We start from the raw sequence: 13,152 nt of genomic DNA, 5'->3' as shown, positions 1-13,152 counted from the left end.
CATGTGGGGAATCCCCCGCAACTTACCGTTACTCGGTACGCGGGTCTGATGAAGATGAACGGGTTCGTAATCCTTTTAGCGTCGGTTTAATGAGAAATTCCTTCACAACCACTGCACACACACACTCAGTCCAGCGGAAGGACACACACGGGCAAGCACTGTCCTTTTAATTATCCCAAAAAAGGAGTGTGTGCAAAAATATCTTTTGGCACCCGATCAAATTGTTTTTATTGCCGCACTGGTCCGGCTTTATAACCGTTAATTGCCGTTTTCTATTGTGTTTTGTAATTCGCAATTTAATTCAATCAAAAGTCGTACAGATTCAATTGACACACAGTCACTTCAGCATTTAATTAGTGACCAATGCTGCTGCTGTTATCGCTGTTATTAAGATACAACGTGATAAAACGGCACCAGTATATACGCGCACCAAAGACGAAAAAGTCGCAGTTACCTTACGTCCGCACGCCACAAGATTCAAAAGCCGAATGCCGATGAATGGCAGGCAAGACAAGTGGCGAACTCCCGCCGCCGTTGCTGTTAGTTCCGGCTAACAGCACGTTAACAGAGTCGGAAAATGTTGTCGCTGTACCCATTAATCGTAGGAAGCAGGGGCATATTCGTTTAAGCAAAAATATGTAACATATAAAATAAATAAAAATATTAATATAAAATCAGCATTATCTCTTGGTTATTGACATTATTAATATTAAAATAAATAAATAAATAAAAATAAATAATACAAAAGACTAATAATTATAACATTCACCTTAGTCACGTAATTATTGTGAAGTGGAACCTAGGATTGTTACATTACAGAAGGGCGTTTATATTAAATGTAAGAAAATGTATTGATTACTAAACATTTAAATTGTACAAATTAAATAGTCTTAAGAACAACGCTAAAACCTAAAATTGTATATAAATATTTCATAATTTTGGTGCATTTTGATGCATTTTAATAGTTTCTTATTATAATCAACCGCGCGTTCTAAAGTTTGAGGGCTTTAAATTAATAAAAACTATAATAATAATTTTATTCACTTTCGGTTTGTTTTCCATTAATTAATTTCCCTTCGGTATTTCTCGGGCAAAAACAGATTTGTATCGTATGGTCCAAAGAAAGGAATGTTCGCTAAGGGAAAAAAATTGTTAGATATTAGACCCCTATCAAAAAAACCCACATATGTATGTATGGTGTTTTGAACATCGTTATCACCTTTTAAATAAGCATTCAAATTTGGAAATAAGTTCCGGAAAGACGGCGCCTTGTGAAAATGTGAACCTATTTGGTTAAGCCTTTTATGGGCACATGTTCGCATGTTCATTAATAAATCGGCGCCATAAACTCCTCTTTAAACAGTAGCAACAAATTATTTAAATGGACGGAGGACGAACGCCGATGGTAAATCGGTTCAAAAATTGAATGTAATTAAAACCCTGGCCCATAACAAAGGGCAACTGTTTCAGCTGTAAATGTTTACTTACGCAGGCCAAAAAGGATATGACAATAACAACCACTTGATGCACAGAGAGAAAACGCGTGTACAAAAATTATAATTGTATTGTCTGTCATATATAGCAGTTTCGTATAATGTTAATATAAGTAATAATATTTAGTCACCTATTCCTTAAAAAGAATATAAAATTCATATATACGTACTTACAGTCTAAACACACGACAATTTTTCTCGCAGTGCAGCGTTGTGGGTTGCGTTGTCAGGACGACCACATCGACATCGACACCGGCATTGGCCAAAGCAATTGACAAGTTTCCAGCAGGTAAGCAAGTGAAAACAGCAAAAACGACGCGGAAAACGCTGAAAAGGAAGAAAACTCTGCTCTGGAGATAGGAAGCAAGGACGAGGACCCAGCACCTGCAAAAGGAGCGGAAAATTGCGGGACAAGTGTTGTGCGAATTTCGCGGAAAGCCAGGAAGTGGGCAGGAAAACGGTGAAAGGAAACTGAATAGCTCGAGAGGACTCGCAGCTGGAAAGCTATTTGAATCTGAATCTGAATCCGGGTCCTCGCAGCTGGTCTTGGCCATGAACTTCTACGACGAGGAGATCACAATCGGCGGACCCGACTCCAAGCACCTGAGCAGTGTTCAAATGGAGTCCCGAAATGGAGGAACAGGCGGTGGCAGGGGTGGTGCAGGCGGTGGTGGAGCAGGAACAGTGGGCGGAGAGGGAGCTGGAGCTGTACAAAGAGCAGCCGCGGGCAGGCACCGTCGAATGGTGAGTGGTAAAGAATTTCCACGGTGACAAAAAAAAAATAAGTATTAAGGCGCAATTTGAATAGGAAAAATAAAAACAATTCTATACATATTAGATATATCTCTCGAAATAAAAAAAGACTACATAACTAAACCACCTTTCATAACTTTCCCATTCAACAGTTCCAACACAACTCTACTGATGACGATGGTCTGCTGCAGGACATCATTGATCACGATGACGAGGCGGAGGACAGCGAGGATGACGATGACAGCGAGATGCAGCTGCCCCAGGGCATGACCATGGGCGTGGGAATGACGGGCCTGGTTCCCGGGCCGAAAATGCAAAAGCGGCCGGGAAGCAACCGGAGTTCCAAGCAAGCACCGGATGACACACTGAGCTCGGGCAGCGAAGAGGCAGCAATGGGTGGCGAAATGGGATCCGGAGGAGCCAGAGGCGGAGCCAAGCTACCACATCACAAGCTAACGCTTCCCACGAGGGGAAGTGCTGGTGGAGCAGGAAGATCTGAGCGGCAGGATGAGCAATCCTTTATCATGAGTCCCGAAAAATGGGAGGATCTATCCGTGCCCGGAGAACTCAAGGAACTCTTTCCCTACATCGTCAAATACACCCCACAAACAATCGATACTCCGTTTCACCTGCAACCTTTCATCCCAGAGTTTGTGCCCGCTGTGGGCGATGTGGATGCCCTTCTGAAAGTCCAGGCTCCGCCACTTCTGCAGCCCCAACGCCAGAAGGAGCTGAACGATCACTTGGAGAAATTGGGCTTATGGTTGCTCGATGAGCCCTCTGGCGCTCAAAGTGAGCCCAGTCTGCTGAATATGAAACTTCGCTCGGTACTGAGTGGCAGCATGGGGCGAAATCCGAGACATGCCTCCTCCGCATCTCTGGTTCCCACCGCCCGATCGGGCAAGGATATAGAGAAGTGGATCACTGAGGTGGAACAAGTGCATATGACTCAGTCAATGTACGATGCCCAGCCCAGAAAGGACATAGATGTCCTCCTGGAGGATTGGCCGAGATCCTTTGGCGATGAGGAAACCATTAATGCCCTTGATCAGGCCTACAGATCCTGCCTACAGCAGAATATTTCAGTAGCTGAATATGTGGGTGTGCTTTGCGAGAGATTCGGAGTGGAAGGACCTCTGGAATCGCAGGCGGACTACATCCACAATGTCCATACACTCTTTGCCCTCTACTTGGCCGCCAGTCAGGCGTGGGAATAAGAGAGGCATATAAAACATTTGAACATTAAGGAAATCAATACAATATTTGTTCTTAAAATATATATATTTATGCAAGTCTTAAAGTTAATAAAATATTTATGCTTAGAGCTTAAATTTTACTATTAAATTATGTTTTCTGTCCACTAAACAAGCGTAATAGAGATCCATACACAGTTAAACCTAACTACAAAGAATTTAACAATAATTTTTTATATAACTTATAATTCAATTTAATGAAATATTCATCGAACATCGCATATATTTTCTCAGTGCATCGGCTGGTAGCAGCTCCACTAATAACGCTAATGGCTTCGATTAAGTGACAGCCAGACGGCGTTTGTTTGCCCCTCTCGATGGGGGGATGCCCCCATGTCCATCCCTTACTTCCCTACTTCCCTTTGTGCCAGGACCTGGCCTTAAATCGCTCGGAAAACGGTCAAGCCATGGCCGTGGAGCGAAGGTGCAATAAGTCTGCTGATTGAGAGCAAATACGGTTGTTATGAACAAAATGGGTGGCCAAACAAATTCTAACCAGCATCACATCTGTAAATGTCATAATCAGCAAGTAAACGACTATTCAATTTGTCAAGCTCTTTCCAGAAAACATTTACCCCCGAGCATTAAGTGATTTATGAGTGAAACTCATTTTAACTTTAGCAATGCTTTAAAACATAATTCGGGGAGGTGCCTATATACTTTTGACTGTAGTACCTACCACCAACAAATTAATTTGTTTCACCATATTTTTCGCTCTTTTCGACTTGCCAGCGGGCAGTCGCGAATTAAATGAAAATCTCCTCGAGGCGCCAGACAAGCAAGTTGAAAGAATTCCACTACAGAAATTAAAGGCAGGGAAAAACTTGAAGTGCAATATTCAAATCGAATTGAAAACGATGGGTGTTGAAGTGAAATAGTAAATAGGTACATGTCCTGTAAGATGCACAAACTGCATGATTTGCTGTAATAATCATTCAACAAATAGAAAGTGATTTACAAAAGAAACAATTGCGGATCCGTTCAGCTTTGGTTCTCAACTGAATACCCCACTTAGCCGGCCTGCAGTTTCGACCATCCCACTTCAGTCCATAAACCAATCATGCATTTCATCAAACACACAACAGCAGCAGAAGCAGCAGCAGAAGCAACAGCTCCGCCAGAACGCAGCAGACGGCGATGCCTAATTAGGCCCGCTTAAGACAACACACTGACCGGGCCAAAAGCAATGGAACCAGGTTCGATGGTCGATGGTCTGCCGGAAACAGCCTTAATTATGCGTAAGCCGTAAAGAGCCCATTAATGTCATTTTCGTTGCATGGCCAAAGGACGATGGGCGTTGGGTGGTGGGTGTTGGTACAAATGTGCTTGGTGGGCGTGGGGCGTGACAAACGCAAGTTTGATCAAGCGACCATTCGGTACCTCACTAATCAAGCGTATTCTGCAACTTGGCTGATATCTTTTTACTCCTTTGCCACTCCCACTGTAACGCCCACAAAAAGCTCAAAACTTTTAAAAAGTGTTTTGATATTTGTTTGCCAGAAAGTGTTGAAATCACCTGAGTAGAGGGTATATGATATTGGAAGAAATCTACCATAGCGTTGTCTCTGTTTTATGTTAATTAAAAATGTTTATGTATGACAAATATGACTTCAAATTATGTTCATACTGACATCTTCGTCATTTTAAAACGGCAATGTTAAAAATAAATAAGTGCTTAATCATAATATGTTTTGTAATGCTTCAGTTGAGATCAATTAAGAATACAAATTAATTATTTTTTAGTTTTCTCAATTCAAATTATTTCAAAATACGGTTACAAATTTGAACCGAGCACAGTGCGGTTTTTTGGTATTTTCAAAATGTAAACTTCAAATGTATATGGTATAAAACCAAAAGTGCGAAACGGTAACACATAAGCAACACATTGTTTTGTTGATTGTTTTTAATTTGCAATTTGTGTTGTTTTACTGGGTAAATGAATCGGCCCAGTGATTGGGATGATCCCCAGGGACCATGCCGCTACTGCGAATTGACGGTGGAGGACGACAACTACCTGGAATGCCAGGAATGCCGGCGGATGGTCCACATCAAATGCCTGCCGCATGCTTGCACGCCCGGAGATCTTTTGGGCGACATTTTCTTCGAGTTCACGTGCGTCAAGTGTGTGCTGGATAAAGCAAAGGAATCGGCCGGGCCCACAGATATAGAACCCATTAAAGAAGTGATCGTGCGCCAAAGGATACCTTGGCTGCTGGTGCTCACCCTAACGCTCTACAATCTGTCCATCAAACAAAAGGGCTTGGGACACCATGGATTCTTCCATTGGCGCACGCACATCATCAGTTTTGTGGACAAGAACTGGAACTTCATATTCGGTCCCAATGTGTAAGTGTTCGTAAAGCTATAATTTCCAGAGACCACATCCAATTTATTCCCCTTGTTCAGGCGGCGTCGCAAGCAATGGACTGGTTCCGTATCCGGCGCTCTGTCCCACAACAGTCCGGAGTACTTTCAGTCCGGTCTGGATGTCTTTCAGGGGAACGGCTGGTGGAAACTGGCCAATCCCTTTCAAACCCCAAGAAGCGTTCTCAGAGAATGTAAGTGCCATTTAAGTTAATGAAATAATAGATCTCACAAGTCGCCACATTTCAGATGAGAAAAAGCAACAGCTGCGGCTACAAATGCGTATTGAAAAGCGGTTGCCCGCAGCGGACGAGACCAGCTGTAGCAGCGAGATCTCAGTGACGGATCATGCCCAGGATAACCCATCGCTTATTAAAACGGAAGCTGAGAAACCCAATTCAAAAGAGGGCTGTGCGCGAACTATGTAAGACAATTAAAGACATTAAACAACTATGCGTACCTTTCATTAAATTCTTTCATTTGTATTGCAGTCCCTACATGGGACGTCTGCCAAAAATACAAACACAACCTTCGTCCTTGTTACAGGAACCGCTTCCAGGGCCACCAGTTCTTCAAGAAAATGTTGCGCCACCAAGTCAGGAGGAGGAAGAACCACAGAATCAGCCCATGAGCATGGTCCAAGCAGGGCTGATGGATTTTCTGGCTGAAAGTTTGGAATATGATGATTTTACCATGTTTGGTAACCTACCAAGCATAATGCCCCCACCCATGATTGGAGCGGGTAAAAGTGATTTCTTCATGACCGAGCCGTTGCTTCACGCACCTTTGAATAATGAAGGTCTTTTTGAAATGGATACAACTTTTGCCGTACCAAATACCACTGATAAGGCCAAACCCGAATCAACTGAAGAACTTGCAGCCGAAAGCAGCGAGGAACAAAAAGAAGACGAGGTAGAAGATGAAAAGCCAGAGGAGGACGAATCACCAGACTATCAGCCACGTATTGTTCAGGTTACAAATTACCAGGCGCAAGAGGCAAGCGAAAGCATCAAAGAGGAACCACTGGAAGAGATAATGCAAGATGAAGATGTCATGACAAATAGCAAATCATCTATGCTAGAGCCTTGCAAACCGAGTGGATTTGTGAGACAACCACGGCGAAATTGGCCTTGGTTGCAGGAGGCACAGGATGCCGATGACATGGCCATTCCCAGCGAAAATCTCAAACTAATGAATGCATACGAAGAACAGAAGTTGTACCAACGACTCGATAGAATATTCGCACTGGAGCATCAATGCCAAATACCCATACCTGCCTATGTGCGGCGTCTATATCGAAAGCTTTCTCTTCGAAAATGGAAAAGGGACCACAATCGCCACATATTCAACTTGGACGAGCACATAGACCCCCTGGGAAGAGCACGCCTAAAGATGCTGGGTCATCAGAAGGGCGAAATTCTCGACAGATATCAGTTGTTAGCCCATTCACGACAAGATGCAAGGAGCTCCTTTCACGCCCGCCTGGCGGGATGCACTCAGTACGAGCTCTTTGAATCGCCCTACTCTCAAAGAGTTCTTCATCCATTCATCTTTCGGAGCGAAACGATGGCTCCTCCATGGCTGAAGCTTATGTGCGAGCTGCAGCATCGAGTAAACGGATCTAATCCCACAAGATCTACCATCGACTTCTGTTTTGTGAGACCGCAGCATATTCCGGCGGTAAACGCATTACTCCAAAGTACTTTTTGGCCAAATATTGATGGTGGGTTTCATGATTTTCTTTTTAGCTATTTCAATGTTTGAATTTCTATGACCGTTCTCTTTTAGTAAGCGAGTGTCTCAGCTACCCGGACTACAGCGTAGTGGCGTTGTACAAGAAACTGGTCATCGGTTGCGGATTCCTTGTGCCCGACGTAGGTTACAACGAGGCCTACATCTCATTCATGGCGGTGCGGCCGTGCTGGCAACGCAGTGGCATCGCCAGCTTCATGTTATATCACCTTATCCAGACATGTATGTCCAAGGACATAACGTTGCATGTTTCCGCCACCAACGCAGCAGTCATGTTGTATCAGAAATTCGGATTTAAGATGGAGGAAATCATCTTGGACTTTTATGACAAGTATCTGCCTCTTGACTCGAAACAGAGCAGAAATGCCTTCTTTTTGAGATTACAAAGATGAGACCTGTTCAAATAAATGGTTTATAAATCTTAAGTTTCAAAAGACTATTTCCAAAGTGAAATTTTGGTTGCCAAGGCATGGCTTTTGGCATACCCAACTTTATTAGTTTTAACTTTTAACCTAAAGTATTTCTGCTTAGAATGTGCCAAATTTAGGCGAATATTTTTTCCTCTCTGCGCTTTTTGGTAACAACCGTGCCCGGCTTGTGCTGCGCTTCCGGGTGATTCATTAGCTCCGGCGGACAGGTCGAGACAGGACTTGCAGACACACATTGCTTAAGATCGTAGAACAAAGCGCTATCGTCCTTGGTGACAAACGAGATGGCACAACCGGTTTTGCCGGCACGACCGGTACGACCGATACGATGAGTGTAATCCTCGATGGTCTTGGCCATGTCATAGTTAATGACCAAGGACACGTCCTTGATGTCGATACCACGACCAGCGACGTCGGTGGCCACCAGAATGTCCTTTGCGCCTGACTTCAAAGCAGCCAAAGCATACTCTCTCTGCTCCTGACCCTTGCCACCGTGCAGTGTGCACGAGTTGTAGCCCAGTTTCTCCAGACCCTTAGCCAGAACATCGGCGCCCTTCTTTTGATTAACGAAGATAATAACTGGTGGATCGATTTTCCTCGAAAGAATCTCCATGAGCTTCTTGCGCTTGTCGTTCTCGCCCATCATGTACACTATTTGCTCTGTTCTCTCTGTCGGCTTGCCAACGGATCCGATGTAAACCGTTGCCGGTCGCCGGAGATACGTGCGAGCTAATCTTTCCACAGCCGGAGGCATCGTTGCCGTAAACATCACGGTTTGGCGGTACTTCTTCTTAGAGTAGAAGTTCTCCATCAGCTTAGTTTCATCCTCAGCCTCCTCGGTGTCGGGCTTCAGGTTGGTGACGGGCATGTACTCCAAGATCTTTTGAACATCTGGCTCGAAGCCCATGTCTATCATACGGTCGGCTTCATCGAGTACAATGTATGTACATTGGTTCAGCACCAAATACCGATTTTCCAACACATCGATAAGACGACCTGGCGTAGCAATGACAATCTCGCAGCCCAATCGCAGGCGAAAGCCCTGCTCCTCTCTTGACAAACCACCCACAACGACCACAGTTCGTATGCCCAATGGTTGTCCAAACTTGGTTGTTTCCTCCTCGATTTGCTGGGCCAATTCACGCGTGGGAGCCATGATAATGGCATAGGGTCCTTGGTCCACATCCTCCAGACGCTCGATCTTGGGCAGGGACTGAATCCAAGAGAGCAGGGGTATGAGGAATGCCAATGTTTTACCGGAACCGGTCTCAGCGACGCCAATAATATCTCTGTTCTGCAAACCAATGGGTATAGCTTGCCTCTGAATGGGCGTGGGTTCCTTGTAGCCCACTTTGTCGATAATGTCGATGATCTCCTTGGGAAATCCGGACTCATTCCAACTTCGGATGGGATTGGGAATTCTTCCACCTTTAATGGTGACATTGTAGTCCTCCCTGAAGATACGCCAATCGCGTTCAGTCATTTCATCATTTTCCTTTTCGGACCAATGTCGATCGTCCCACTTCTGCTTGTCCTCCTTGCGCTTCATCTTCTTTAGTCGCACTTTCTCCTGTTCCTTCTCAGCCTCGGTTCGCCTTTTTTCCAGAAGATCTCCATAGAATTTGCTCTGGGTACGTTTTTGCTCCTTGATATCGATGCCGGCCACATTTCCTCTTCCAAAGAATTGCACATGATGGCGTTCTTTGTAGAGATTGTTGTAGTCAATGGAGGTATCTTCTCCAGCATCCCAATCAAAAACGAATTTGCGGTCGTTGAGTCGGCGAACACGGCGCTTCTTCTTGATTATGCCCAGGTAGCGTTCTCGGATGGCTTCTAATTCCTTTTCCTTGTCTTTGTGGGTGAGGTCTTCAGCTCGCTTGTCATCGCCACGTTCGCCTCTGTCATTCCTGTCGCCTCGATCCCGACCACCTCCTCGTTCCCGCCGATCCGGTTTGGGTGGCGGTGCCACGATTGCCGGCGGCGGAGCTCCCGATGCCATGGCTGTGCCCATAGAGATACTGACCTTGCTGGCGGCCGCCATTTGCTCACGGGCAGCATCATGGGCAGCTCGCTGGCGCTCCACTTCCTCCTGGCGTCGCTTGATGGCCTCCAGGGCTCTTTGTTCCTTGGTGAGGAAAACTGGCTTGCTTCTGGCTTCCTCTTCGCGTTTCTTTTTGTCCAGCAGTTCCTCCAGCGAAAGCGGCTCTTTCTTCAGCTTTGCCTCCTTGCCGACCTGTTGCTCCTCGTCGTCAACAATCAAGGGTTTGGGTGGGGCATCGCCATTATCCATTTTGGCCTTCTTTTCCACACCACCTCCTCCTCCACCACCGGCGCCACCACCTCTTTCTCTTGACCGCTCTCGGACATTATCCCTAGGCCTTTGACGTTCGGGTGACCTTCGCCTGTTGCGATCCTCTCTGGAACACATGAGTTTATGAGTTTATGAGACTTATTTCACCATAATTGAAAGTAAAACCTACCGGGAACGCGAGCGACGTTGGCGTCTGTCCTTCTCCCTTTCGAACTGCCTATCACGCTCCCTCACACGATCCCTCTCTCGCTCTCGATCCCGCGGATTGCCCACGGCCGGTCGATCCTCCCTGTGACGCTCCCGCGATCGTGAGCGACGCTTTTTATCGTTAACCATTCTTTCTTTCCAAATTAATTAAAAACTTGTAAACTTTTTCGGCTTTCGGAAATAAACAGCTGATAATGGGACCGTACCATAAATACCAATGGAAACCACTATCGGTAACAACACACTTATCGATAACCTCAGGTGGACGGAGGCTGACGTTGAGCTTATCATCTCTCAATTTGGCACAAAGTTCCTAGCGGCAGGTGATTGGAACGCAAAGCACAGATGGTGGGGAAACTACAGGATGTGCACTAGAGGCAGGGTGCTTCTCTCCGCTCTGGCGGGCAAAGGTATTGACATTGTTGCAACTGGAGAAGCTACTTGCTATCCCTTTCGAACAAGTGTCACTCCAAGTGCAATTGATTTCGGGATCTCCAAAGGATTCAGACAGCAAGAAATCAACGTGCAAACCCTGACAGAACTGTCGTCTGACCATCTCCCCCTGCTGTTTGTGCTGGATGAAGACGCTCAGCTTTTCAAAGGTGTCACTAAAATGCTGTCACCTACTGCAAATACTGTGGCCTTCAAGGAGCACATCGAGGCCACAGTTGATCTCAACATCCCCATTGACACATGCAGTAGTCTGGAAGCTTATGTAGATTACCTCGTAGCTACAATCGCGGAAGCAGCACGGAGGGCCACACCTCCCCCACATCAAGCTCGTCACACGACCGCAAGGAGGGCTCCCATCTTGAGCCATCCCAGCTTAATAGGCTCCGTGTGGTCCAGTCAAGAGCTGCACGTCACGCATCTGGGCTCCCCTGGTACGTGACGAACATAGTCATCGAAAGAGATCTGAAAGTTACCCTTCTTGGGGATCAGATTAATTTCCACAGCAGCCGTTATGCCGACAGGCTTATGGCCCACCCGAACCGACTAGCAACTATCCTAGCTGATCCCATCTCTCTCCGAAGACTGAAGAGGGTACACCCCAGCGATCTCCTTACACGGAGGATAACATAACATATTACATTTTCTTTTGTACTTTATAATTAAGATACCACTTGGTCTCATTTATCTTTATCACACATTAGGTTAAGTTCAGAGGAATTACTGAACGATTCCTTTTGAAATCTTAATAAATAGAATTAGTTACTCCTTAGGGTTTTTAAAATAACAGTAAAAACGAAACAAATAAACAAAAATTGTTTAAGCTGTTTTCCCTATGACATTTTTATATGTCTAAATGAACTACAGAAGTAAATTGAATAAGTCATAGACTTCAGTTTCTTTTTTTTAAGCAATAGTTAAATCAAATGTGTTGAATTCCACTTCGTTAAACATTATTGTCAATATTCAAGACGTCTTTTTTATTTTGTTTGTAGCATATCGACTTGGGATTTGAAAATAATTATTTACCAGTTCGGAATTACATTTAAATTACATTGCAAAACAGAAAATTGTAAAATTTTGTTTCCGGCAAAGTTGTAGGTTTAGGCATCCACCCAAAATTGAGCAGTCACATTGATTCCTTGAGAAAACTGGCTCGTGACATTGACCTTGGCACTGATGAATCCTGGCCCACCGGACCACAAGGTGGAGTACGGTCCCGAGCTGTTGGTAAACCTATCAGTTATGCTAATGTACCGAATGGTTTTGGTGTTGCTCTGGCCCTGTTTAATAATGAATTATGATAAGAAGGTTAAGAATATTTCTTCATAAAAGGTATAATTCTAATCACCGCCAGTGGGAAACTGATGATACTGCTCACATATTGGTTGGCCTTCTTGTAGATGGTCACGTTCTGAGTGCTGACCAACTTACTGCTGGACAATTTGGCTCCCCAACTGGCATTTGCAGCGAAGGCAATGGCCACAATAGCCGAAAATACAAGAGCGATTTGCAAGGCCTTCATTATATCTGGCCAATGAAATATTCTCCAATTGGGCTCTCACTTTTATAAAAAAACGGACCGAAAACTTATCTTTTGTGAAGAGCCATATTTTATTATCAATTTCTAAGAAGGCCGACCAATTAGGTACTATATTTAGAGACAATCAATGTGCTTGGTCATTTATTAAATGATTCTTCTTTAGCAGTCTTTTTAATTAGTGATATCTGGACTTGACTATTAACTTTGCGTACATTCATTATTAAGGCATTTATTAAGTTAGCTTTATCGGTTGTTATTGTACTATTCATGTACCATAAAATGTTTCACCTTCTTAATTTTTTCAATTGTTTACCCCTCATAAACTTAATTGCCTAACATTGCAGTGATTGCTAAAATTTTATTATATTATTATTTTGTTACATTAACACATAAAAATCTTATATCCGCCGAAATTGTTGTTAAAACTATTTATTTGACACTGGTTTTACTATTTGATATTATATTAAATGAATTTTAATAGATTTGTAAAACCGACGAAATTTTTTATCCAACAACTGCAGATTTGTTTAAAGACTATGATTTAGGTTTTAAAGATATCTGAATTCATATGCGATATATACTGCACAAATATTGTTAT

The 13,152-nt window shown here is 44.1% G+C and overlaps 5 protein-coding genes across 6 annotated transcripts in view; 2 read left to right on the top strand and 3 right to left on the bottom strand.

Moving 5' to 3' along the window:
• Positions 1 to 490, bottom strand: part of LOC6614567 — a 39,838-nt gene extending 39,348 nt beyond the window's left edge. Inside the window, exon 1 of one of the 2 annotated variants that reach the window (XM_002038959.2) lies at positions 27 to 490. The gene's annotated coding sequence lies outside the window, so the exon portion shown is untranslated. The remainder of the gene's footprint in view (positions 1 to 26) is intronic. The other variant, XM_032718284.1, reaches the window with a different exon arrangement.
• Positions 491 to 1,749: 1,259 nt separating this feature from the next.
• On the top strand, positions 1,750 to 3,590 carry LOC6614565 (intraflagellar transport protein 46). The gene is made up of 2 exons (XM_002038957.2): positions 1,750 to 2,237; positions 2,399 to 3,590. Exons 1-2 carry the CDS (start codon positions 2,046 to 2,048, stop codon positions 3,461 to 3,463), a joined length of 1,257 nt encoding a protein of 418 aa, XP_002038993.1. The 5' UTR covers positions 1,750 to 2,045; the 3' UTR covers positions 3,464 to 3,590.
• A 1,779-nt stretch (positions 3,591 to 5,369) lies between these two features.
• On the top strand, positions 5,370 to 8,040 carry LOC6614564 (cysteine-rich protein 2-binding protein). Its single transcript, XM_002038956.2, has 5 exons — positions 5,370 to 5,845; positions 5,906 to 6,057; positions 6,113 to 6,287; positions 6,355 to 7,586; positions 7,652 to 8,040. Exons 1-5 carry the CDS (start codon positions 5,436 to 5,438, stop codon positions 8,005 to 8,007), a joined length of 2,325 nt encoding a protein of 774 aa, XP_002038992.2. The 5' UTR covers positions 5,370 to 5,435; the 3' UTR covers positions 8,008 to 8,040.
• A 14-nt stretch (positions 8,041 to 8,054) lies between these two features.
• LOC6614563 (probable ATP-dependent RNA helicase DDX23) lies at positions 8,055 to 10,755 on the bottom strand. Its single transcript, XM_002038955.2, has 2 exons — positions 10,524 to 10,755; positions 8,055 to 10,460 (listed from the first exon to the last, which is right to left on the bottom strand). The coding sequence occupies exons 1-2, from the start codon at positions 10,688 to 10,690 to the stop codon at positions 8,159 to 8,161; spliced, it is 2,469 nt and encodes an 822-aa protein (XP_002038991.1). The 5' UTR covers positions 10,691 to 10,755; the 3' UTR covers positions 8,055 to 8,158.
• Positions 10,756 to 11,964: 1,209 nt separating this feature from the next.
• Positions 11,965 to 12,558, bottom strand: LOC6614562. Its single transcript, XM_002038954.2, has 2 exons — positions 12,363 to 12,558; positions 11,965 to 12,294 (listed from the first exon to the last, which is right to left on the bottom strand). Exons 1-2 carry the CDS (start codon positions 12,534 to 12,536, stop codon positions 12,115 to 12,117), a joined length of 354 nt encoding a protein of 117 aa, XP_002038990.1. The 5' UTR covers positions 12,537 to 12,558; the 3' UTR covers positions 11,965 to 12,114.
• Positions 12,559 to 13,152: the final 594 nt, after the last annotated feature.

Source organism: Drosophila sechellia, chromosome 2L (genome assembly GCF_004382195.2).
Source record: "Drosophila sechellia strain sech25 chromosome 2L, ASM438219v1, whole genome shotgun sequence".
NCBI lineage: Eukaryota > Metazoa > Arthropoda > Insecta > Diptera > Drosophilidae > Drosophila > Drosophila sechellia.
This window is presented reverse-complemented; position numbering and strand designations above follow the sequence as displayed.